This window comes from Polyodon spathula, chromosome 12, assembly GCF_017654505.1.
Source record: "Polyodon spathula isolate WHYD16114869_AA chromosome 12, ASM1765450v1, whole genome shotgun sequence".
NCBI classification, from domain to species: Eukaryota; Metazoa; Chordata; class Actinopteri; order Acipenseriformes; family Polyodontidae; genus Polyodon; species Polyodon spathula.
In genome coordinates this window covers 42,769,639-42,794,335 of record NC_054545.1, presented here as the reverse complement: position 1 = coordinate 42,794,335, position 24,697 = coordinate 42,769,639, and the positions used below count along the sequence as shown (strand labels likewise).

At 46.7% G+C, this 24,697-nt stretch overlaps 1 protein-coding gene across 1 annotated transcript; it reads right to left on the bottom strand.

Annotated features, from left to right (window-relative positions):
* Window positions 1-6,385: 6,385 nt before the first annotated feature.
* Window positions 6,386-24,242, bottom strand: LOC121324905 (SH3 and cysteine-rich domain-containing protein 2-like). The gene is made up of 11 exons (XM_041267107.1): window positions 23,445-24,242; window positions 16,323-16,626; window positions 16,064-16,161; window positions 14,419-14,500; window positions 14,045-14,157; window positions 13,608-13,680; window positions 12,988-13,028; window positions 11,399-11,478; window positions 10,480-10,531; window positions 7,604-7,741; window positions 6,386-7,502 (listed from the first exon to the last, which is right to left on the bottom strand). The coding sequence occupies exons 1-11, from the start codon at window positions 23,532-23,534 to the stop codon at window positions 7,404-7,406; spliced, it is 1,170 nt and encodes a 389-aa protein (XP_041123041.1). The 5' UTR covers window positions 23,535-24,242; the 3' UTR covers window positions 6,386-7,403.
* Window positions 24,243-24,697: the final 455 nt, after the last annotated feature.

Below are 24,697 nucleotides of genomic sequence, written 5' to 3'. Positions count from 1 at the left end.
AAGCCCGCCCCCCTGGGAGCTTACTATAAACAGCGCGCGGAGACTCTCTTCCTCTTTTTTCTTCAGTATCGGTAGCGGTAGGTACTTGAGCTCGTGACTGTCTGTACTGACTAAGCTTAGGCTTGAGAAGCTGGTTTTGGCCCCTTCTCCAGTTTATTTCAGTTACGTTTATTATTGGTATTTTGGGTTATATAATTGTGTATATCTTCTCTTTATTATTAGATAATTCTAATATTAATTGTGTGTTTTTGGGTTGTATATATATTATTTTTTTACAGATATTGCAGTCTTGCCTGGCTAGACCGTGTGTGTGTGGAGTCTGCTCTGCAGCCCTCTATAATCTTCCACTGCTGTGTGTTCCCCACTGCGTGGTAGCTGTACGGTTTGTCCCACAGTATCTCTTACAGTACACCAAGCACTTGCTGCAGCCTCCCAAAAAAAAAAAAAAATCCCCTTTTCACCATAAAGAAGACAACCACCAAGCACATACTCCCTTAGCACCAAGGTAAGTATTAACACCAAATAAGACACTGTACCAGCACCAGCGTCTCTGCTCTGCGGGTCAGCTGACGCTTAGGCGTCTTGTGCTAGCGTCTCGACACTCAGTACTTGCTCTACATGGTGTCAGTGCTTCGGCGCTTGGTGCAGCGCTTCCGCGCTTGGGACTCGGTGCTCGACGCTAGATGCCTGAAGCTCGGCACTTCGACGCCACGTGCTCGACGCTCGGCGCTTCGACGCTATACGCTCGACGCCACGTGCTCGACACTCGGCGCTTCGACGCCACGTGCTTGACGCTCGGCGCCTCGACGCCACATGCTCGATGCTCGGCGCTAGACGCTTGGTGCTTCGACGTTCGACGCTCTGTGCCTCGGTCAATGTTTGCTGTGCCGTGCTCGACTAAGATGTCGGGCTTTCACCATTGCACGTCCTGCCAGGAAAAGCTGCCTGCCAGTGACCCTCACGAGGAGTGCGTGGCATGTCTTAGGACAGAACACGCCGCATCCGCACTGGCGGATAGGGCTTTTTGCCACCTTTGTGCTGGGTTTCAAGCACATGCCCTTCGGCAAAGGGCTAAGAAGTCAATGGGTGGGCACTCCCCTTCATCGAGATCTTCCCACACTATTTCAGCCCCGCCGTCGTCTACTGCGACGCCGCCAGGGCGACTGCAGCTCTCCACGAGCCCGGTCTCCCAGATTACGGCTGGTCAGAGGTCCCCCACCAGACGCACTCGGGCTCTTAGCCCCTCCCCTACTTGGGCACGCCCTCGTCGGGAGTCTAGGTCGCCCTCCAGATCGCCTCGACGTAGAGGACGCTCTCGTTCCCCTTGTCGCGACAGGCGATACAGAGACAGGTCGGGGGTGGTGGAGTTAACCTCCAAGATGTCTCAATTCATGGAGGTTATGATGTGACAGCAGTCCCTTCTCATGTCCCTAGCTACTGCAGTACCTCGGGCCCCAGAACAACCCACTGGGCCCGTCACCAGCCAACCAGTGGCCCCCCCACAATCTCCCTTGGCCGTTTCTCTTCCAATGCAACCGCAGAAGGACTGGGATAGCGATGCCATCTCCAGAGATGCCTCTGACATCCCGGAAGGGGACAGTATAGAGGCTGAGGTAGCCTTCCACCACACAGATCAGGACACTGAGTCTGAGGTGATGGACACTGACGACCCTATGTGGTCTGTGGTGGACAGGGCAACCCGCCACTTGGGTATCAATTGTCCTAAGACAGAGCTTCCCCGGCGATCCCTGTTTGAGTCGCCTTCAGCCCAGTCCCATCAGTCCAGGATGCTTCTGACATTCCCAGACTTTGTCAGGTGCAGTCTACCTGGGGGGCTCCGGCCTCTGCTCCTGCGACGTCTCGCAAGGCTCAGCCTTTACTATGCAGGGGGCCAGTGAGGCCGGTCTAGCGTCCTTTCCACCGGTGGACGCTGCGTTCGCCGCATTAGTCAAGACACTGACACTATCTGGGCTTACAAAGGAACCAGCTTACCCTAATAAGCAGTGCAGGACCACAGAGATACACCTCAAAAAAGGGTACTCTGCGGCCACAGAGGCAGTTAGACTGTCTAACGTAGCCAGTCTACTAGCAGTGTACCAGGCAGCCTACCTGAGTGCCCTTCTGCGGCCCTCAGAAGTGAGCTAGGCACAGTCAGCCAGCTGCTGGTGAAGCTAGCCCAGCTCAACGCGCAGGCTCAGGGCAGGAGCAAGGAGCGCCTGTCAGCCTTAGGGCTTTCAACGGTGGTGATTTCGACCATTCAAAGCGCTAGTACTCAAAGAAATGAAAGAAGTAATTTACAAACCGCTAACCAAGATCATGCAGCAGTCTCTTGACACAGGGGTGGTACCGACAGACTGGAAAATTGCAAACGTAATACCGATCCACAAAAAGGGAAACAAAACTGAACCAGGTAACTACAGACCAGTAAGCCTGACTTCTATTATATGCAAACTTATGGAAACTATAATAAGATCCAAAATGGAAAATTACCTATATGGTAACAGGGTACTGGGAGATAGTCAACATGGTTTTAGGAAAGTGAGATCGTCTAACTTGCTTGATTTTTTTGAGGATGCAACATCGATAATGGATAATTGCAAAGCATATGACATGGTTTATTTAGATTTCCAGAAAGCTTTTGACAAAGTCCCAGACAAGCAACATCACGGGGCGCACAAAAGATTAATTCTCAAACTGAACGCAGTTGGGATTCAAGGAAACACATGTACATGGATTAGGGAGTGGTTAACATGTAGAAAACAGAAAGTACTGATTAGAGGAAAAACCTCAGAATGGAGTGTGGTAACCAGCGGTGTACCACAGGGATCAGTATTAGGTCCTCTGCTATTCCTAATCTACATTAATGATTTAGATTCTGGTATAGTAAGCAAACTTGTTAAATTTGCAGACGACACAAAAGTAGGAGGAGTGGCAAACACTGTTGCAGCAGCAAAGGTCATTCAAAATGATCTAGACAAGATTCAGAACTGGGCAGACACATGGCAAATGACATTTAATAGAGAAAAGTGTAAGGTACTGCACGCAGGAAATAAAAATGTACATTATAAATATCATATGGGAGATATTGAAATTGGAGAAGGAATCTATGAAAAAGACCTAGGAGTTTTTGTTGACTCAGAAATGTCTTCATCTAGACAATGTGGGGAAGCTATAAAAAAGGCTAACAAGATGCTCGGATACATTGTGAAAAGTGTTGAATTTAAATCAAGGGAAGTAATGTTAAAACTGTACAATGCACTAGTAAGACCTCATCTTGAATATTGTGTTCAGTTCTGGTCACCTCGCTATAAAAAAGATATTGCTGCTCTAGAAAGAGTGCAAAGAAGAGCGACCAGAATTATTCCGGGCTTAAAAGGCATGTCATATGCAGACAGGCTAAAAAAATTGAATCTGTTCAGTCTTGAACAAAGAAGACTACGTGGCGACCTAATTCAAGCATTCAAAATTCTAAAAGGTATTGACAGTGTCGACCCAAGGGACTTTTTCAGCCTGAAAAAAGAAACAAGGACCAGGGGTCACAAATGGAGTTTAGAAAAAGGGGCATTCAGAACAGAAAATAGGAGACACTTTTTTACACAGAGAATTGTGAGGGTCTGGAATCAACTCCCCAGTAATGTTGTTGAAGCTGACACCCTGGGATCCTTCAAGAAGCTGCTTGATGAGATTTTGGGATCAATAAGCTACTAACAACCAAACGAGCAAGATGGGCCGAATGGCCTCCTCTCGTTTGTAAACTTTCTTATGTTCTTATGTTCTTACTGCGCCCTCTACCAGGTCACAGCATACGTACAATGGCAGTTGTTCCAAGATTGGTGTCTGGCGGGGGGCCATGACCCAATATCTTGTCCTATGGCAGTGTTATTACAGTTTCTACAGAGCAACATAGAAACGCTCTGCCATTCTACGCGCCGTCGTTTTGCAAACCCAAGCTGGCCGTGTGCTGATGGACTACGGGGGAGGTCCTACTACCCCGTGGTTGCGCCTGCTGCTGTGGCGGTGTCTTACGCCATGGCTGTTCCTGAGGCTGCTTCGGCTGGAACTGCTTATTTGGCCACATCTTGGCCATTTGCTGCGACGTCTCCCGTTCCTAGACAGAGCGTTGCTCTACAGAAACTGTTAGATGAAGGGAAATCTCCCTCTACACTTAAAGTGTATTTAGCCGCCATATTAGCTTGCCATGTACGCATTGACAGGTTATCACCAGGTTGCCATTTTCTGGCATCGCAGTTCCTCAAAGGCGCAAGACGTTTGCGACCTCCAAGGACGACCAGTTTACTGTCAAGAAGCCTTGATGTGGTGCTAGAAGCCCTTACCAAGGTACCATTTGAGCCTGTCCACACTGTGGATATGAGGCTTGTGTCTATTAAAACTGCGTTTCTGCTGTCAGTGGTGTCAGCTAAACGTGTCAGCGAGTTACATGCACTGTCAGTGCATCCTTCATGTACTCATTTCGCAGGAGACGGTTCTAAGGTCTCCATGCGTCCAAATCCAACCTTTTTACCAAAGGTCATATCCCCATTCCACATGAACCAGCCAGTCGAGTTGATGGCGTTCCATCCTCCTCCTTTTTCTTCCCCAGAGGAAGAACGGTTACACGTGCTCTGCCCCGTGCGGGCATTGAGGTGTTATATTGACCGTACAACGACTGTGAGGCAAACAGAACAATTGTTCATATGCCATGGTTCTAAGACTTTGGGTCAGCCGTTGTCTAAACAACGCCTTTCCCATTGGATAGTGGATGCTATTAAATTAGCTTATGAATCTGCAGGCCTTCCACCACCAGGGCAGCTGAAGGCGCATTCCACTAGGGGTATGGCGATATCCTGGACCCTCTTTAAGGGAGTGCCAGTGTCTGACATTTGCGCGGCAGCCAGTTGGGCTACACCACATACTTTTATGAGGTTTTACCAGTTGAACGTACTGGATTCCTCTGCTCCACTATTTGGAGCTTCGGTACTACACTCCATGGCACTCTAGGATGCCAGTATGGTGTTTACCATTCCACTTAGGACAGGTGTCATTGCGAGCATAGACGCTGAGGCGCAGCTCCACAGATGCTTAGATGTATTACCTACGCTATTGCGTTATGATGTAAGTCTGTCCTACTGCTGAGAATCCTCCCTCGCGACGGCTTGGGTACACTGTTCCCATACGTTGATGGTTATTTTCGAATTGAAAGGGAATGATAGGTTGCGGATGCAACTCCGGTTCCCTGAAAGAGAAAATAACCATCAACCCGCGAGGTCACTCCGGAAGCCTTCACAGCCTGAAGAGCAAAAGAGGAAGATAGTCTCCGCACGCTGCGTATAGTAAACTCCTAGGGGTGCGGTCTTACACGTTAGCTCGCGCAGAGGCCTTTCGGCAGGTTTGCTATAAAGCTCAGCCAATCCCTACTGCCTGACGGCAATGTCCCATACGTTGATGGTTATTTTCTCTTTCAGGGAACCAGGGTTGCATCCGCAACCTAGTGTTCAGTGCTTTTCATTAGACCCGATAAACACTCGATAAACAGCGACAGCATTTAGAAATACGAAGAAAAATGACTGAGTGGAATGGATAGCGTTTCCACTGCCAGGCGTCTATCTCAACGTCTTCAAATCAACGCGCTGGAGAACGAAACCAACCAATTGCAGAGTCAACGCCGTTAAAAGAAATGACATGAAGACCCGTGAACCATCAATGCAAGTGCATTGATGGGCCCGCTATGCAAGTGCAGCCTTCTGCTTTCCATGCAGCGTCCATTTACTATATGTATTCGTTTTAATTCACTAACTAACTATATAGCTACTGGTATATACAGTACAAATATTACTAGGAAACGTAAAAAGAGCAGGCATGTTATTTAAAAGTGTAGCATTTAAACTAGTTTAAACGTAATAGGAATTTTAAGTAAATCCCCCCTCCCCCCCGCCCAATAAAAGCTGGAGCAGCCCTCCATCATTCCATTAACCTCCGCGAAAGAGACTGCGCCACGCCACGTTGCAATTGCACCCGTTGTAGTTTTGTATGAGGATAATAACTTACTTATTGAAGTGTAACTGTGCGAAGACTACATTTGAATGTCGCTCTGCTCTCTCTCTCTCTCTCTCTCTCTTCTCTCTCTCTCTCTCTCTCTCTCTCTCTCTCTCTCTCTCTCTCTCTCTCTCTCTATATATATTATATATATAGATATATATATAATATATATAATACTGTACGTCTAGACACTGTCACTTAAACGTTTAGGAAAATATTAAACTTTAAACTATTAACATCGCCAGGAAAGTCTCTGTGTGTTTAAATAAATTCTCCCTGGTGAAGGACAGAGAGACACAGAGACCAAATTTGAGATCGAATTAACACCCTACCCCCCCCCCCCCCGAATATCAGCGTCTTAAAATCCCCAGGTTCTTGATTCCTCCCCTCCAAATGACACTGAGACAGGCATGTGATGCATTCACAACGAGGAACAATCAGAGCCATCGAGTTTGCAAACTCGCATCACAACCACAGCACCCAGCGCACTGCCGCTGAAAACACAGCATTAAAAAAACAAATCATGTCTTCCCTCATAAAAGTTTACTGTGGTACATTTATTTGCAGTCTTCACCCTCTTGGTTATACTGTGCTTCTACCAGGTTTGTCTGTTTTGTAATATGCTTTACTATACCTCTCTATACTTTACAATGCATGCCTATGCTTTACCAGACCTCCCTGTACTTTACAATACTCAGCTATGCATGCTTTCGCTGTGCTTTATTACACTTTAGTTTTATAAGGGTCACTAAGTACTCTGCCCTGATCTATTGCTGCAATGAGGAGAGAGGGAACAGATTTATTTTCCTTGTGCAAATTAAAAAGGGAAAGAAAAGGTGGTGCAGTTGTCCGCCGGTCTCATCTGTAAAGTGTGATCTGCCGGGTGCAGAGTAGAGGAGAGAGGGGGAGGTGCCCAAGCTGGGTTTAAAACAATATTCCAGGGGCCACACAACCCTAGTCTTGAGAACTGAAGACCACTTAAAACCTCCTGGAAGAAAAACAAACCCCAACAGCAAGCCTGCCGATGAGCAGTGCCTACCACAGGGACCCGACCGGACCTGAACATGCCTCCTGATCCCCAAAACAAAATGCAGCGGAAGCAGAGTGGACTGGGAGATTGTGTCCAGTGGTAGATCCCAGTGCATCCCAATAGACACCACCAGTACACAGCTCCAAAGCCTGCCTGGGGTGCTGTGATAGAAATGTTCAAGTGATGCTGTGATGTTACAGTGCAGCTCAGTGAAATCAAGGTAGTCCCCCGGCTCCAGTGTTGGGGTGCTGGTCAGTTTGAGGGTTCAGCCCCTGCTCCTCTCTCACAGCTCCAGTGTGGGGTGCCAGAGGAGTGCACAGTGAAGGCTGGGTGTGGCTCAAATCTCCTCCAGCGAGTCTGTGGGTACCAGACCCCTCTTCTTACCGCTGCTCACCTTCAGAAATCCTTCCCTGTCCTCGCCTTTCCCAACGCAGATCTGAGGAGGAGTGGAGGCAGAGTGGGGTAGAGAAAAAGACAGGATAACCAAGCACCACCCCCTCCTCCCACAAACTCCCCCCAAACTCCCCTCCCTCTCACCTGGCACTCTTTCACACTCATCTGTCCCAGCTCCCTCCTGCCCTGGTAGGAGTTGCTGGCTCTCCACACCCTCTCCCCTGGCCGCACTCTCTGGACAAAGTTTGCTGGGAAGAAGCCGACCTTGTCCGCGCTCTTACCCTGCGGAGACAAAACAGTGACATGCAGTCACCACAGAGCCAGCACGGCACGGGATCAACACAGAGCCAGCACAGCATGCAGTCAACACAGAGCCAGCACAGCACGGGATCAACACAGAGCCAGCACAGCATGCAGTCAACACAGAGCCAGCACAGCACGGGATCAACACAGAGCCAGCACAGCATGCAGTCAACACAGAGCCAGCACAGCATGCAGTCAACACAGAGCCAGCACAGCACGGGATCAACACAGAGCCATAAGAACATAAGAACATAAGAACGTTTACAAACGAGAGGAGGCCATTCGGCCCATCTTGCTCGTTTGGTTGTTAGTAGCTTATTGATCCCAAAATCTCATCAAGCAGCTTCTTGAAGGATGATCCCGTGCTGTGCTGGCTCTGTGTTGACTGCATGCTGTGCTGGCTCTGTGTTGACTGCATGCTGTGCTGGCTCTGTGTTGACTGCATGCTGTGCTGGCTCTGTGTTGATCCCAGCACAGCATGCAGTCAACACAGAGCCAGCACAGCATGCAGTCAACACAGAGCCAGCACAGCACGGGATCAACACAGAGCCAGCACAGCATGCAGTCAACACAGAGCCAGCACAGCACGGGATCAACACAGAGCCAGCACAGCATGCAGTCAACACAGAGCCAGCACAGCATGCAGTCAACACAGAGCCAGCACAGCATGCAGTCAACACAGAGCCAGCACAGCACGGGATCAACACAGAGCCAGCACAGCATGCAGTCAACACAGAGCCAGCACAGCATGCAGTCAACACAGAGCCAGCACAGCACGGGATCAACACAGAGCCAGCACAGCATGCAGTCAACACAGAGCCAGCACAGCATGCAGTCAACACAGAGCCAGCACAGCACGGGATCAACACAGAGCCAGCACAGCATGCATTCAACACAGAGCCAGCACAGCATGCAGTCAACACAGAGCCAGCACAGCATGCAGTCAACACAGAGCCAGCACAGCACGGGATCAACACAGAGCCAGCACAGCACGGGATCAACACAGAGCCAGCACAGCATGCAGTCAACACAGAGCCAGCACAGCATGCAGTCAACACATGTATGTTTAACACGGGACAAGTACATATGCACACAGGAAGACCTCAAGAAAGACTTCTAATCTACAGGTTCCTCACTGAAGTAAGCTTAGTGATTCTGGATTCAGTGCTGCTGGGTGTTTTATGGTTATGGATGAGAACACTGCAGGTGAAGTGACTCTGATCGGGGAGAGCTTGGAGGGGAGGAGCTGTGCTTGTGTTTGATTGGAGGAGGCAGGGGATTGGTTTACTTGTGTGTGGAGGTTGATATCTGAACTGGGAGCTGTGTTATACTCCTACTTCTCCCCAGAACTGAAAGGGTTAAAGCTGCTCTGCTGTACCTGAGCGAGGAGCACCTGTGTGAGCAGAAACATCGCTGAGGCAGCATTGAGACACCGCACTGAGACGCAGCACTGACACACAGCAATGAGACGCAGCACTGAGACACAACACTGAGATGCAGCACTGAGACGCAGCACTGACATGCAGCACCGACACGCAGCACTGAGACACAGCACTGAGATGCGGCAGTGAGACGCCGCACTGACACACAGCACTGAGACGCAGCACTGCCAGCCTCATTATGCTGTCCTCTTAGTGCAAATGACACATCTGCTCATCACTAACTTATACAAAGGGAAGAACGCTTCATTATGTCTGTTTTACTGTCATGATGGTCGTGTCGTGTTGAGTTGAGACACACACCCACACTATACACTGAGACACATACACTAAAACTATGACACACACACTAATACTATACACTGAGACACAGACACGCACTAACACTATACACTAAGACACACACACTATACACTGAGACACACATGCCTATATGACACACACACACAGACTGAGCCACACACAGAGACACACATGCACACACTGAGACACACACACGGGAGATGCACACGGCACAGGTTTGCAATAATGTCAGCATTTAAGCTGAATTGAAAACAATGCAAAACATGCACAGCTGCACAGATTATAAATCGCCCTGTACAGCCTAAAGGAAAGAAAGGGGCACACTGACTGTCCAGCAAAGAGACAGAAAATAAAACATGCAACTGTATAATGGGAAGGTGGAGCACTGAAAATGAAATGCTCAGTGTGTGCGTGCGGGTCTCAGTGTGTGCGTGCCTCACTGTATGCCTGTCATTCCACTCAACCTTTCCACAGTGAGCAGTTCAGAACGATTCCATTATAAACCTGAATGACTAAACCTCATTAAACTTTTATTAAATGTCATTCCAGGTCGTGGAGTTTCTTGATCCATTATGCTGTGCTGCTCAGCCTCTTTCACAAGAGGTGGATTTTTTGTTGTTGTTTTTGTTTTATTGAAGTGTTATGGGGAGTGGGAGGGGGGTGATGGTGCTCAACTGAACACGAAACCCGGGTTCAAATCTCACAGACACTCCCTGATTAAAAGTTTCCCATAGTAAAAGCACAGCAAAGTATAATAAAGCACAGAGAGGTATGATAAAGCATAGGCAAGCATTGTAAAGCACAGAGAGGTATGGTAAAGTATGGTAAATGTGTAGTATGTGAGGAAAACTGCAAAAGTTTCCAGGTCGTCCATCTTCTTCACAAATATTATTTTTAACCTTTTTATTTATTTTAAATGTACACACAGAGGCAAGTTGTGTCATGATTCCGACAGCCACAGGTCTCAGCACCCACCTTCCACCAGTCTTCATTGGAGTCATCTGTCACCTGCACCCTGTCACCTGGCCTGAGAAAGACAGAGAGAGAGAGGAGGGGAGAGGTCAGTCTGTGTGGTGTGAGTGTGTGTGTGTGTGAGTGAGTCAGTCTGTGTGTGTCTGTGTGAGCGTGTGTGTGTGTGTGTGTGTGTGTGTGTGAGTCTGAGTGTGTGAGTGAGTGTGCTAGTGTCTGAGTCTGTGAGTGTGTGTGTGTGTGTGTGAGAGTGTGAGAGAGTGTGTGAGTGTAAGGACAACATTTTTGCATGCTTCACTGATTTCAATGATGGCACAAGGGTTTATATTATAAAATTCTCCAAATCGGAGTGGGGGGGTAAAGTTTATCAGTCTGCAGCTCCTGGCCTCACTATCCGTGACATGGAAGTGAAATTCCTGCTCTATGCAGATGACCTGTTCTGCTGTCTGTGGAACACACACTTAATTGCAGTTACCTCGGACTAACAATCAATGCCTCAGGGAGCTTTGGCCTGGCAGTGAATGCATTAAAAGAAGAAGCTTGCAGAGCTTTCTATGCCATCAAAAGAAGGCTATATAAAATAAATATGCCCATTAGAATCTGGTCCAAAATTTCTAACAGCGTCATCCAGCCCACTGCGCTCTATGGAAGTGAGGTATGGGGTCCACTCAGTCAGCAGAACTACACAAAATGGGACAAGCATCCTGCAGAAACCCTGCATGCAGAATTCTGCAAAAATATATTACAAGTACAGAGGAAAACACATAGTCATGCATGCATGCAGGGCTAAATTAGGTCATTACCCACTGTTCATCCACATCCAAAAAAAGAGCACTCAAATTCTGGATGCATCTCCACACAAGCCCCCCAGACTCCCTCCAGTACAAGACCCTGCAAACTCAAGAGCTAAGCCCAGAAAAGAGACCCCACAGTCAGCTGGCCCTGAAGCTCACTGCACTGACCTCCACTAAAACCAACCCGCTTCAGGTCAGCACTGCTAACCAGCTGCCAGTCAGAGTCAACCAAATTATAAAACAAAATATCTTATCTGGAACATTGGGACAATGAAAGTAAATCCCAGAATAAACTTGATTGCTATCGGGCCCTAAACAGAAAGTACACCCTCGCAGAGTATCTCTTCACTGTCAGAGATACAAGGCAGAGACAGAGCCTGACCAAGTACAGGCTCAGTTATCACAACATGGCCATAGAAAAAGGCAGACACAAAAAAACCTGGCTGCCCAGAGAAGATGGGCTGTGTGGTCACTGCGAGACAGGAGAGGTTGAGACAGAGATGCACTTTTTCCAGCACTGCAATAAATACTCCCAAACGAGGAAAGATTATTTTGAAAAATTTACAATTTCCTTCCCCCATTTACCAAAAATGACCAACCCCAAAAAACTAGCTGTCCTCCTGGGGGAGGGACACACAGCCCCACTGGCTGCCCAGTACGTGTCCACCTGTCCCAGCCTGAGGGACACACTGAGCACTCTGCAGCGTGGCACCACTAGTGTTCATATTCTGTTAACTGCTATTCATTTTATTACTATTATAAATCTCACTGCACTGTTGTTATTATTATTTACTGTTACTGTATTTTTCCTTTATCATTTAAAATTATTGCTTTATTTATTTATTTTAATCTGTATTTTTCCATACTTTTATTTTTATTCTATCTCACTGTGCAAAACTTTAGCAATGCTGATAAGATGGCTGTTTTTGTACGATATGTTGTGTCACATGTTATGTTTTGTATTTGCTTTGGCAATACTGCTGATGTTAGTCATGCCAACAAAGCACTTTTGAATTTGAAAAAAAATTGAAAAGTTTGAATGTGTGTGAGAGTGTGTATGTCAGTGTGTGTGAGTGTGAGTGTGTGAGTGTGTGTGTGTGTCAGTGTGTGTGTGTGTGTGAGTGTGAGTCAGTGTGTGTGTGTGTGAGTGTGAGAGAGTGCGAGTCAGTGTGTGTGTGTGTGTGTGAGTGTGAGTCAGTGTGTGTGTGTGTGTGTGTGTGTGTGTGTGTGTGTGTGTGTGTGTGTGTGAGTCTGTGTGTGTGTGTGTGTGTGTGTGTGAGAGAGTGCGAGTCTGTGTGTGTGTGTGTGAGAAAGAGTGCGTGTGTGTGTGTGTGTGTGTGTGTGAGAGAGAGAGTGTGTGTGTGTGTGTGTGTGTGTGTGTGAGAGAGTGCGAGTCAGTGTGTGTGTGTGTGTGTGTGTGTGAGAGAGAGTGTGTGTGTGTGTGTGTGAGAGAGTGCGAGTCAGTGTGTGTGTGTGTGTGTGTGTGTGTGTGCTCATGACTACTCACTGACTGACTCACTGCAGCAAGTGAAGAACGCCCTCGTTAACTTCTTGCGGAGGAATTTGTAAAACCCCACGTAGAGTGTTTTTGGGGGCTCAGACCTCCCCTAGAGGGGATCCCCCCCCCCCCACCCCTCATAATTTATCATAATGCCACCCACTTATTTATATATAATAATAATAATAATAATAATAATAATAATAATAATATAGACTTTACCTTCAAGCTGACTCTGTCCTCCGACGCGGCCTTATCGCCTTCTGTTCAAAAGAGTGAGAGAGAGAGAGAATGAATGAGATTGAGGAAGAGTGAGAAAGGGTGAGAAACACACGAGTGGAACAGAAAATTGAAGGGAGAGGGTGGGACAGGGCAGTGGGCATGGCTAGCTCTCTAGTCTTCTTCAAGAATAACGATGCTCTTGCCGTGCTCAATCTGTCAGCTGGGACGTTCCTGAAGGCTTGCTTGCCTAGTATTCCCTGGATTTGAATTGGTAGCAATGCTCTGAGCCAAGGTTGTCACTGTCGCTGGCAAGACTAATCTCTCCCTCTATCTCTGAGGAGCTTACCGCAGCAAAAATAACATGCCTGCATTTGGAAATCTTTTCATTTCCTATTAAACTATCACTGTGCTGTGCCTACAACCCCCTCCCTCTGCAAAAACTAGCCAGCTCAGTGTCTCAGTGTGTAGCGCAGTATGTAATGATACTCAGGGTGCAGGGTGAAGTATTTAGTATTCTATGTGCAGGGTACAGTGAGGAGTGTGCAGTGTGTTGTGTGCAGGGTACATGGTGTAGTGTGTAACGTGCAGGGTGCAGTGACAGTATTTGGTGTTTCTCTCACCCTGGCTGCCCATCTCCTCCTCTCCGTTCCGCAGGCTCTCCTCCCCATCCTCTCCACCCTCGTCCCGCTCATTCTGCACAGGAAGTGACATGCACAGTCAGCAGCAGGAAGTGACACATGTCAATCAAGATTGAACAATAAAATACTAAAATAAAAGAGACCATAAAAGCACTCCAGGCGTCCTGTCTGATTCTCATGGTTATACCGGGCAGTGTAATAGCAGTCTGTCTGGGGCAGGGGGCTGCTGGTTGTACTGGCCAGTGTAATAACAGTTTGTCTGGGGCAGGGTGCAGGGGGCTGCTGGTTGTACTGGGCACTAATAACAGTTTGTCTGGTGCAGGGTGCAGGGGGCTGCTGGTTGTACTGGGCAGTGTAATAGCAGTTTGTCTGGGGCAGGGGGCTGGATGGGTTTAGAGTTCAGGGTGAAGGGTTCCTACCAGGCTCCTGGTGGGGGACTCGGAGACACTGCCGAAGCTGGAGCGTTCCAGCTGAGCGAGGGAGGTCCCGTAGCGCAGAGTCTCATAGACGGGGTCCACACGGGCTTTTCCTGCTGAAACACACACACACGCAGACAGAGAGAGAGAGACACACAGACACAGAGACACACGCAGACACACACACAGAGACACACAGTGACACACACAGAGGCAGAAACATGCACACACACAAACACGTGCAGAGACAGAGACACACACACACACACGGACACACAAAAACACACAGACGTATCATGACATTAGTGCACCTTTTCACTCCCACTTAACATTGGAGTTCACTACAATTTCAGTACTGAAGTCAGGAGGGTACTCACCAGGGGGAGGGGTCTCCTTCACCACACACAGCTGGTCATTCACCAGGAGGGGGGAGCTGAAATTCCGCTTGAACGCCCCCGACTGAGAGAGAAAGAGAGCAAGAGCAAAAGATGAACACACCCCTTCCCTTCAGTGCCTCATTTGAGTTTCATTTTCAACAGTCTGCCAGTAATGATCATTGGGCTTGGACAGTCTCAAAGCTGCATACTCCAAACCGACATTACCAAACAAGTAATCAATAAATAATGAACGTCTTTAGACGAGTCACAAGCTCCTAAATGAAATGTCCGACTTGTTTAGTTCTGATTTGGTGACTTTATTAGATACGTTTATTAGGTACATTTATTTATCGACCCCTGTTCTTCACTGAAAGGGGAGTGATTTTATTATGGAATTTTGTGAGCCGCTGAAAAATCAACTATAAAGAGCAGTCAACCTACTTATCACCCATAATATGAAGAAAAAGACAATCAGGGTCGATGCGTGCACCGCAATACGCATTGTAACGTACCCTGCATATCGCAACATGCAAACATTGTAACTCTACTGCACCTCAGACAGCTAAATGTAAAGTGATCCAAGATTATATTGAGATTTCAGAGTATGAGCGTCACCTGCTCACAACAGCAAGCTATTGATGAATCCATCTGGGCTGAAACTCAGAAACTGTAGCCAGCTGGTTCACTGTATTACTATTATTACTTCTGTGAAATAAGCAGCGAGGTGGACAAGTCGCACTGAGAGACCGGCGTGGCAGGATTATGGTATAGCATATTGATGATGTTTGGATTATTATCACAATACATCATCATAAGAAATGTTTTCCTATTTTTCTAACCATTGCTCAGTGCTGAATGACAACTGAATTGATCTCCTGATATTTAGCCGTGCAGCTACATGACAGCACGTCAGATCTCTACGGTATATCCACAGAGAGTCACATATCATTTTGTATTCATGTGTCTAGAGCTGTACAGAAACATCATTTGAATGGTGCTGGAACAACTGGGATAGCTGTGTGTGTCTCTGTAACTGTGTCTGTGTGTTTGTCTGTGTGTCTCTAACTGTGTATGTCTGTCTGTGTGCATGTGTGTGTATCTGTAACTGTGTGTCTTTGTATCTCTAACTGTGTATGTCTGTGTGCATGGGTGTCTGTCTGTAACTGTCTTTATCTGACTCAGTTGAGTTTGCCCTCCCCCCCACCTAGCCCCCTGCTACGCATCAGTACAGGACCTCTCACCCACCACCTTCCCCCTGCTGTGCATCACCCTCTCTCTCACCACCTTGCCCCCTGCTGTGCACCAGCACAAGACCCTTCACCCTCTCTCTCACCACCTTGTCCCCTGCTGTGCATCAGTACAGGACCCCTCACCCCCTCTCTGACCACCTTGCCCCCTGCTGTGCATCAGTACAGGACCCCTCACCCCCTCTCTGACCACCTTGCCCCCTGCTGTGCATCAGTACAGGACCCCTCACCCCCTCTCTGATCACCTTGCCCCCTGCTGTGCATCAGTACAAGACCCTTCACCCTCTCTCTCACCACCTTGTCCCCTGCTGTGCATCAGTACAGGACCCCTCACCCCCTCTCTCACCACCTTGCCCCCTGTTGTGCGTCAGTACAGGACCCCTCACCCCCTCTCTCACCACCTTGCCGTTGCACTGCTGCTGTGACAGCTCCGATGAACACCACAAGTGAGCGCCAAGCTTGCAGGCTTTACAGCGCAGCCCCTGCTTGGAGTTCCCTGCAACAAAACGACAAACAAATCAGAGCACAGCACAGCATGGCACAACCAATCAGAGCACAGCACGGCACAGAACACAACTTCATTCAAAGGGTCGACTGGATCAATTAACTGATATACAGCCATGATCAGCTGTGCATGTTAACTGATAGGAGACTCACCCACGATCATGTGCTTGCAGAGCTGGCAGTGGGTGGGCTTTCGGAACACATGCTCCTGAAAGCAGTGCATGCGAAGGGGGCGGAGCTGAGTGGGGGGCTTAGAGGTGAGGGTGGTGTTCGGGCTGGAGGCGGGGCTGGGAGCCTGGGGTGGGTTCTCTGGAGGGGGAGGGGAAGGGGGAGGGGGCGGGACCGTGATGAGTTCCCCGGGGAGACGGATCTCGCTGTTGGAACGCTGGAAGAAGTTCTCGACGCTCCGACTGCGGATCATGGTCTTGAAGGACAGCGAACGCTTCAGCCTCTGCAGCTAGGGAGAGAGAGAGAGAGAGAGAGAGAGAGAGAGAGAGAGAGAGAGAGAGAGAGAGAGAGATAGAGCAGGACAAGGTTCAATCAATCACTCATCTTACAGTCAGCAGAAACACATGGCTGCACTGATCCCTTCTTCTAATGCAAATCCTTTTTGATTTAACAATACTATTTAACAAGAATAAGAACACGGCTCTCCCCCCCTCACCCCTCTCAGGTGCAGAGCTAGAGACAGAAAGACCTCATATAATACAATTGAACACAGTTTCGACAGTGCAAGCACAGTGTGGCTGTGTGCTCTTACAGCTGTGGTGGGTCTTTGCTTCTCTTGTTTTAATACTTGGTGGTTACCTACATTACTGTACAGTACTCCTGCAGGACAGGGTGACATCAAATTACAAATGTATTTTATGTACCCTTGAGATAAGCATCTCATTCACAAGGGGGTCCTGGCAAAAAATAACCATATTATAAAATCAACGGCAAAAAGAGACAAATCATTCAAAATGGGACAACAATTCCTATGTACCAGATCCTGGTAGCATAGTCACAAAACCCACACATTTGTTTTTTGGGACAGTGCTTTAAAGCTTGGTTAGAATTCAGATTCCTAGCTGAGCCACAGGGGAGGGAAAGTAGAAAGGGAAAATATTATTTCTGCTCTTTTAGTTTGATATTAAAGCCGAGCAGAACTAAACTGACGTTCTCCTCCATCAAAGCTTTTAAAAGCACAACTCGCAGCGCTGCTTTCACAGCACAATGCGCCTGACTCGAAGCACGGATACTGCTGTGTGACCTTTCTGTTCTCATGAATGATGTGTCAGTGTGCGCGTGTCTGTCTGTATCAGCATCACGATGGAGCAGATCGATCAATCATTTCATATACTCTTAAAATATACATCAGCTGGAACCGGCTCACTCCCTCAAGTGCACACTCCCCTTCTTCCTCCCTCCTTCCCTCTCCCACCAACTGAATTCTCTGACCTACCAATCCACTCAAATGCTCAACCTGCCTCAAATTAACACAGTGTAAGCACGGTGGAAACTGCAAAATGATAGCAGTGAACTTTGCTAAGGGCTGTTCCCCAGGGGCCCCAGTTCAAGAGTGCTGAACGCACACCGCTGACTCCGGCACCCTGGTCATTCTGCGAAGCGGCAGTCAGTGTGAGCCAGTCAAGGTTTTACATTCACTGCGAGTTTCATAACAATCGTGTTTCACAGCACTTCACAGTGCTGTTACCAGGGTACATCACCACATGCTTTTATAACTTGACAGGCTTATTAATCTGTCGTGTCTCATCAGGTAAGCTGTTAGGCATGACCGTCAAGCACCGTCAGACAGACAGGCATATACGAGACCAGCCCCTATCGAAGGTTTGACAGCGACGAGAGACAGAGAGAGGGAGAGGAAAGAAAGGAAGGTGGGCGTAAAGAGATGAAGAAAAACATCAGAAGAAGGGAAAGAGGAGAACACTTCAGAGAACAAGAGAGAGATCAGAGAATTAGAGGAGACAGAGGCAGACAGAGACAAGGCTTCATTCTGTACCTTCCCTAATTAAGGGATAGGGTGGTACTGTGACTGTATGCTTACTCAATGCAACCTGACAGCTACAGCTGCAATCAAGAGGCCAGTGAGTAAAAAACAGCAATGATCAATCTATTATTCAAACGCAGGGAGCAAAAGGAATGCAAATTGTCTATTATGATGACAAGGAGTTATGAATCACCTGTACGAACTCAAAAACATCCCCGCTTGCGAGTTACAGTACCAATGTATCTTATCCCGTGTTCAGACGTCACCATGTGCACACACGCTGGGGGCGATCTGGAAGTGTCTGGGAAAAAAACTCTGAGCACTTTTAAGTTACGGAGGGCTACTGTAAAAAATGTTTTTTGTTTAATAGCAGTGACTGTGTGAGATAATAAGTGAACAGCTCCTGTTAGTAATGAAAGCCCTGCTTCTTGATGCTGCCTGGGATCAGTTTTTTGATGTGTTATATAAAGGAGCGGTAGTCTCGCCTCTCCCTCTCCCTCTCTCTCTCTCTCTCTCTCTCTCTCTCTCTCTCTCTCTCTCTCTCTCTCCCTGTCACTCTGAGTCTGCCAGCCAGCTCTCAGAAGAGCCCCCAGCCTCTCACAGCCCTGACAGTGACAGCGGCGATTACAAATTCACAAACACAGAAACAAAAATAGACGATCAAGACAGAAAAGCGCAGGGACCCACACGGCCTTCTCAAAATACTGCAGAGAACAGAACAGAACGCTTTGGAGAGAAGTGCCATCGACCAACTCAACAGCACGACTGCAGTGCAAGATCCAGCCACCAGGAGGAGCAATGCACTATGCAGTAGCACCATGGGCTGGGACTTCAAGGTAAGAAGGCGATTTGGGGATTTAATTTTTGTTAGTGTGTCAAATATAATTTTTTTATATCACTGATTTTCACATCATTTCAGTTGTAACAAAAAACTTTAACACACACGTCATACTGTAATGCATATTGTGACCCATCTATTGAGATTCCAATCGTGCCGTACACCCTTACACTAAAATCCGGGGGTACCCCATTTATTCTAAACATCACTATCTTTAAAATGCCACTTTAGGTCCAGTGGCAGTGGTGCTGTTCTGTCAATGGGAGCCTTTGTTACTTTGTGGATGATGTGTTCATCATCCATAGCTATTGAACATTTCAAAACACTAAAATAACTGCAATGCTCCTGCTATCACAAGGAATCAAAATGAAACTCAATGTCAAGACATTCCTTCTACACACCTCTCTGGTGCCCCCTAGTGGAGGTGGAAGCCTGCCACAGCAGTGCAGGGAGGGTCGGTGCAGACAGGCTGCAGCGTTTCACTGCTGCATTACTGCACTCAGCAGCTACACTAGTGACCTCACAGTGCAGGCTGTTAAACAAGAAGCACAACCCAGCCAACAGTCTCAACGCTGCGTGATTACAAAGTACAGGCCCCCATATCTCCCACTGCAGTCCCTGGCGCAGGCTCTAAAGTCAGCTAATCCCAGCTGACAAACGTTCCCGATAATGTCTGCATCAGTCAGACTGCAGAGTGGATTAGCCTAAATGCTTTTCCTCTTGGATTTAAGTTTCCAGAGTCGAGTTTCCTACAGTTATGCCACAGAGTCTGAAACACGGGGAAGGGGTATGGGGGCTATAGGGTCGAAGCCTTTTCAACGAGGCAAATTGGGAGGGGAGAATCGGTCAAGTATAAAGAAACGTCAAGGCCTTTTACAGTACAGGCAGTTCAGATGCCCTTCTCATGGGGGGGGTGCAGTAATAATGTTATTAAAGGTTATTACAGAAAATGGATTTGATAGCATCATTTGGCACTCCTTTACAGAGCAGGTTCTACCCAAACCATTCCAGTAGTAAAATCTCCAGGTCAAGTGAACGCTCCAAAGCCAGTGTCATTTATAGACCCCTGTTTATTTAGATCATTAAACTAGACCACAGCTTGTTCTCATGAAATGTATTGTAGTGCAGCAACTTCAACTATTACCTAAACGCAGAACCTGTGATTCATCACAGCCCTCCCTCTCCTCTGTACATTCACTCTATATGGGGGGGGGGGGGTTGTGGGGGGGCTCTGCATGCTTCTCACTCTGGGATTGTGATGCACTTTCAAACTTTAATTAAATACAACAAACACTTCAGGGGTGAGGTGCACCTCCTGTGAATCTGATTGCTTGCCTGTCTCTGTCTCTGTCTCTGTCTATCTGCTTGCTTGTCTGTCATGGAAAGGAGCTATCTGGGCATTCTGGATTACATTTGGATGCTGTGTACAGCTGTCGCTAAAAGTTTTGCATCACCTACAAATTTTAGAATTTAGACATGCTTAAAAGAAAATAACTACATAAACATCATTTAGATCTTATTTAGCATCAGGTAATCAAATCAGCTACAGAATGATATTGCAAATGTCTACCAGAAGCCATAATAGTAGTACAGTATTTCATAGATTAAAATGACAATTGTTTTCAATTTTTGTCAGTTTTTCGTAAAGTATTCTGTGTTAGCGTAGCATTATTCAGCAGGTTTCATTCGACTTTCATTAATTCTATAGGTTCATGCAAAACTTGGCCATAGCTGTCCATAGATAGATAGATATTTTCAGTTTCCAAAAACACATTAAAAAACAAACAAAAAAAAAACTACCAGCTGCTGTTAAAATGAACAGTGCACAGCAGAGACAGGATCCCGCCACTGTGTCTAATACGATGTGGTCCTGCGGGTCCTGACATCTCACTCAATCAGTGCTATTCAACACGAGTCGCAACTGCACCGCACCGCGCAGCTCCAAAACTAGTATCAGAATACAACACTACATAGCACATCAACATCCAAAATACAGACACACACACACTGACACAGACAGACTGACACACACACACACACTGACACAGACAGACACACACACACACACACACACACACACAGACACACAGACACACACACACACACACACACACACAGACAGACTGACACACACACACACAGACAGACACTGTCACACTGACACACACACACACTGACTGACCCCCCCCCCCCCCCCCACACACGATTGTTTAAATACATTCTGCAGATTCATTATTACATTATTTTGTTGCAGATGGTGTGCGTGTTAGAAGTGTGCTGCTGTGTGATTTGTTGCGTGCGGATTGAAAGGTATGCCTGCGTTACGGTGAGGAGTTTCAGGTCCACAATCTGTAATAATCTGGGGCGTCCTTTCAGAAATATTCTAGGGGGTGGGCAGGTGAAGTTCCGTCAACATTGAATACTTACTGTCCCAGATAGCATCATGAAAAAACAGGCAGTAATTGAGCCAGTTTACAACGAGAATGATACAAAATGTGCAAAACAGTACTCTCCGGCTAAGAGAACAGCTCTCGGTAAGCAAGTGAAGTGTGCTCTTAGCTGAAGTGTGGACGGAGTTAGCCACCAGACACAATATGAATCAATAAATAAATACATATCCATTACTTGCCATGACGCGCGTGCATCAGCATATGATATGAACTGAGTAAGAGAAATAGGCATGGGCATGTTAATAAACTATAATAATAAACTAGCAGACAAACTAACTTTAATAAACTAACTGTCAAACTAAATGAACACAGCACCCCTGCACACGTTAAATGCAGCAGCAGCTCTAGATTAACTATGAATTTATACACAGTATTAATATTCAAGACATGCGCGTTACATCACAGAATGGTGAAGCAACTCATCAAAACGGGAAACAGCAAATTGCCTGGCGTCTGTGTCCGATTCAGGGTTTATTCAAGAGCTCGAACAATTTGCAGCAATTTTTGCCCTTTGTTTAATGTCATTTTGTAGCGATGAGGTAACCAGAAGACAAAACAAATCAATGACATGAGGACGGTTATGAAACGATGCATTAAACCAGTGTCCCTCAAGACACTGCTGCGATGACAAGTCACTTTTGAACTGGTAATGATGTCGAGTTGGGGGGTTACAAACAATACCGTATCAGTTTTGAAGTGGTGCTCTTTGAAGCGAAGTTCCTGTTCCTTTAGCCGGAGTATTTACAATGGGAAAAATGTGTTTCACCAGAAGAGTGTTCTCTTAGGGGAAGTGTTCTCTGTTCACGACTGTTCAAGTCTTTTTAAAGCACAGCATTGGTTTATAACAAACTGGAAAATGCTGTCCCACAACGTCACATTTCATAGTAACAAAGAGTGTAACGTTGGCCTCTTCGTTTTCGCTGAAACCTTTGTGTTTTAAGAGAGTGGGTAATAACGCTAACCGAATTGCTGCCAGCTTCCAATAGCCCAGTTAAGTAACCTGGAACTACTGCTCCATTAATCAAATACAACATCTTTTTTTTTTTTTTTTTTTTTAATCGCTTTACAGTCTTATTTCAGATCACTTCACAAAGACAGCCAGGGGCAAGAAAGCATAATGAATATAACCCAATTAACACAAACTGCTAAATAAGCTTCCATTCCCGTGAATGTCGGAATGTGTGGCAGCGTTTTAAATAGCATGTTTACACGGATAATCACGAGTAAACTCAGATATAAACGAGTAGCGTCTCGCTTTCATCTTGGCAATTGTGTCATCGCCAGCCTTTTCTAATGTCGGGTTAGCACGCAATAACCCAGCGATCTCTCAGTCTCCCGTCCCCAGGAGCTGTTCGTTTTGACCCTTTTCATGCACGAAAAGAACCTCTCATTTGCCGAACAATACCAACATTTACATTCAGCTAAAATATGTTAGAAAAAGAGATAGATTGATTTTCATGTATAACACTGCCGAATCATTTCTCCATATAACATGCATAAGTAAGCAATGAAAGGAAGGGGGGGGGCAACTGCTAACCTGCCCCATAGCAAATGACGCCCCTGCTAATAATAGCAAATCCACATTATTCTAGAGCACTCAATAGCAATTACACTTGAAACTGTAGAGTTTAGACAAACCGTTATACACACACACATTATATATATATACATATTACGTATTACACACACATATAGTATACAACATAAAATACATTACAATATAGTACTGTTACAATAGAGATCTAGTTTGAGAGAGGAATGCAGCATCCCCCGAATTGCCGGATAGACGGACAGAAGTCAACCTTCCACACACGAATATAGTGGAGTGGATAGGAGTGCGTGTAGTTTGTAAATGTAAAGTGTATCCAATTCAAATCCCTTTTAAACCCCCCATCCCTGCCGATCCCCCCCATCCCTGCCTATCCCCCATTGCTAACTCCGAACTAGCGCCCGCAGAGAGGACACCGAGGGGCGGAGGCCAGCCCGGCTTTTCTTACCTTGGACACGGGCTGTATGGACACGGTCCCCGGGGAGCGCTGGACCTCCAGGTTCTGCGGCTCATTTTCCTTCTCGTTGTTTTCCGTCATCCCTTGAGGGACGGACCCCGGCGGTCGGTGAGGAGAAGTGAGGAGCTGGCAAGCTGGGCGTGTATCCCCAGGTAACCCGGTCACTGAAGGACCTCCTGATGCGCCAGACAGCGGTACCGCTTTCTTTCTTTCTTTCTTTCTTTCTCTCTCTCTCTCTCTCTCTCGATAACTATTCCTTTTGCTGTGCTTTAATTCCTCCCCTCGAGTTGTTTTTTTTTTGTGTGTGTGTTCTAAATAAAAATACCGTTTTCTTTCAAAGCTAGCTACAGCACGGATACTTACTTCATTATAAAATTAAACTAAACTAAACAAACAAACAAAAATAATAAAATGTGTATTGCGATGCGGCTAAACCTGCTGTTTTGAAACTACCGGTTACGGACAGTGTCATATATAATATATTCATGAAATACGGCAATAGAAATAGCATCACCTGCCTTTTTCACAGTAAGAAAATGCAGCCAGCCGAGGCAGCTAGCGCTCTAGTGAATGAATATCGATTGCTGTTTCTTTCTGAGAGTCTCCTGTTGATTAAGCCGTTGGTTCTCGTGATTGGAAGCGCGATCGATTTGAATTTCGCCTCGAATTCCGTCCAGGTGCTGCGCGCGGGTGTATCTCAGCTGGGGCTCCGCAGCTGCACGCATACCTTCGCTCCAAGTTTGAGGCAAGCAGGACGCTGTGATTGGTGCGGCGCTCCCTCTGATAAAGCAATGCTCGCGTGTGACTGGCTAAGAAGTGGGACGTCAGAGCAGGGAGGAGGTATTCGGAACACAGGTAGATGCATCTACAAACCTCACTAAATCCACCTGACCTCCTCTACAGACACAGTTTATATATATATATATATATATATATATATATATATATATATATATATATATATATATATATATATATATATATGAAGGCTATACTTGCATCCTGAGCCATTCGAAAAAAGTGATACCACAGATACCACAGTAGTGACGTCAAAAAGTGATAATTCCTCTACAGAAAAATGCACTTGAACTTTGACCCATTTGACAATACCCACAGTACAGAAATGTTCATTAAATGAATTAATGAACAACAAAATGATTATGCGTTAAAAAAAGATTTAAAGCTGGTACATTCGTATCTCAGAGAAACTAAACGGATAACGACACAGAACATCTGTACAGCAC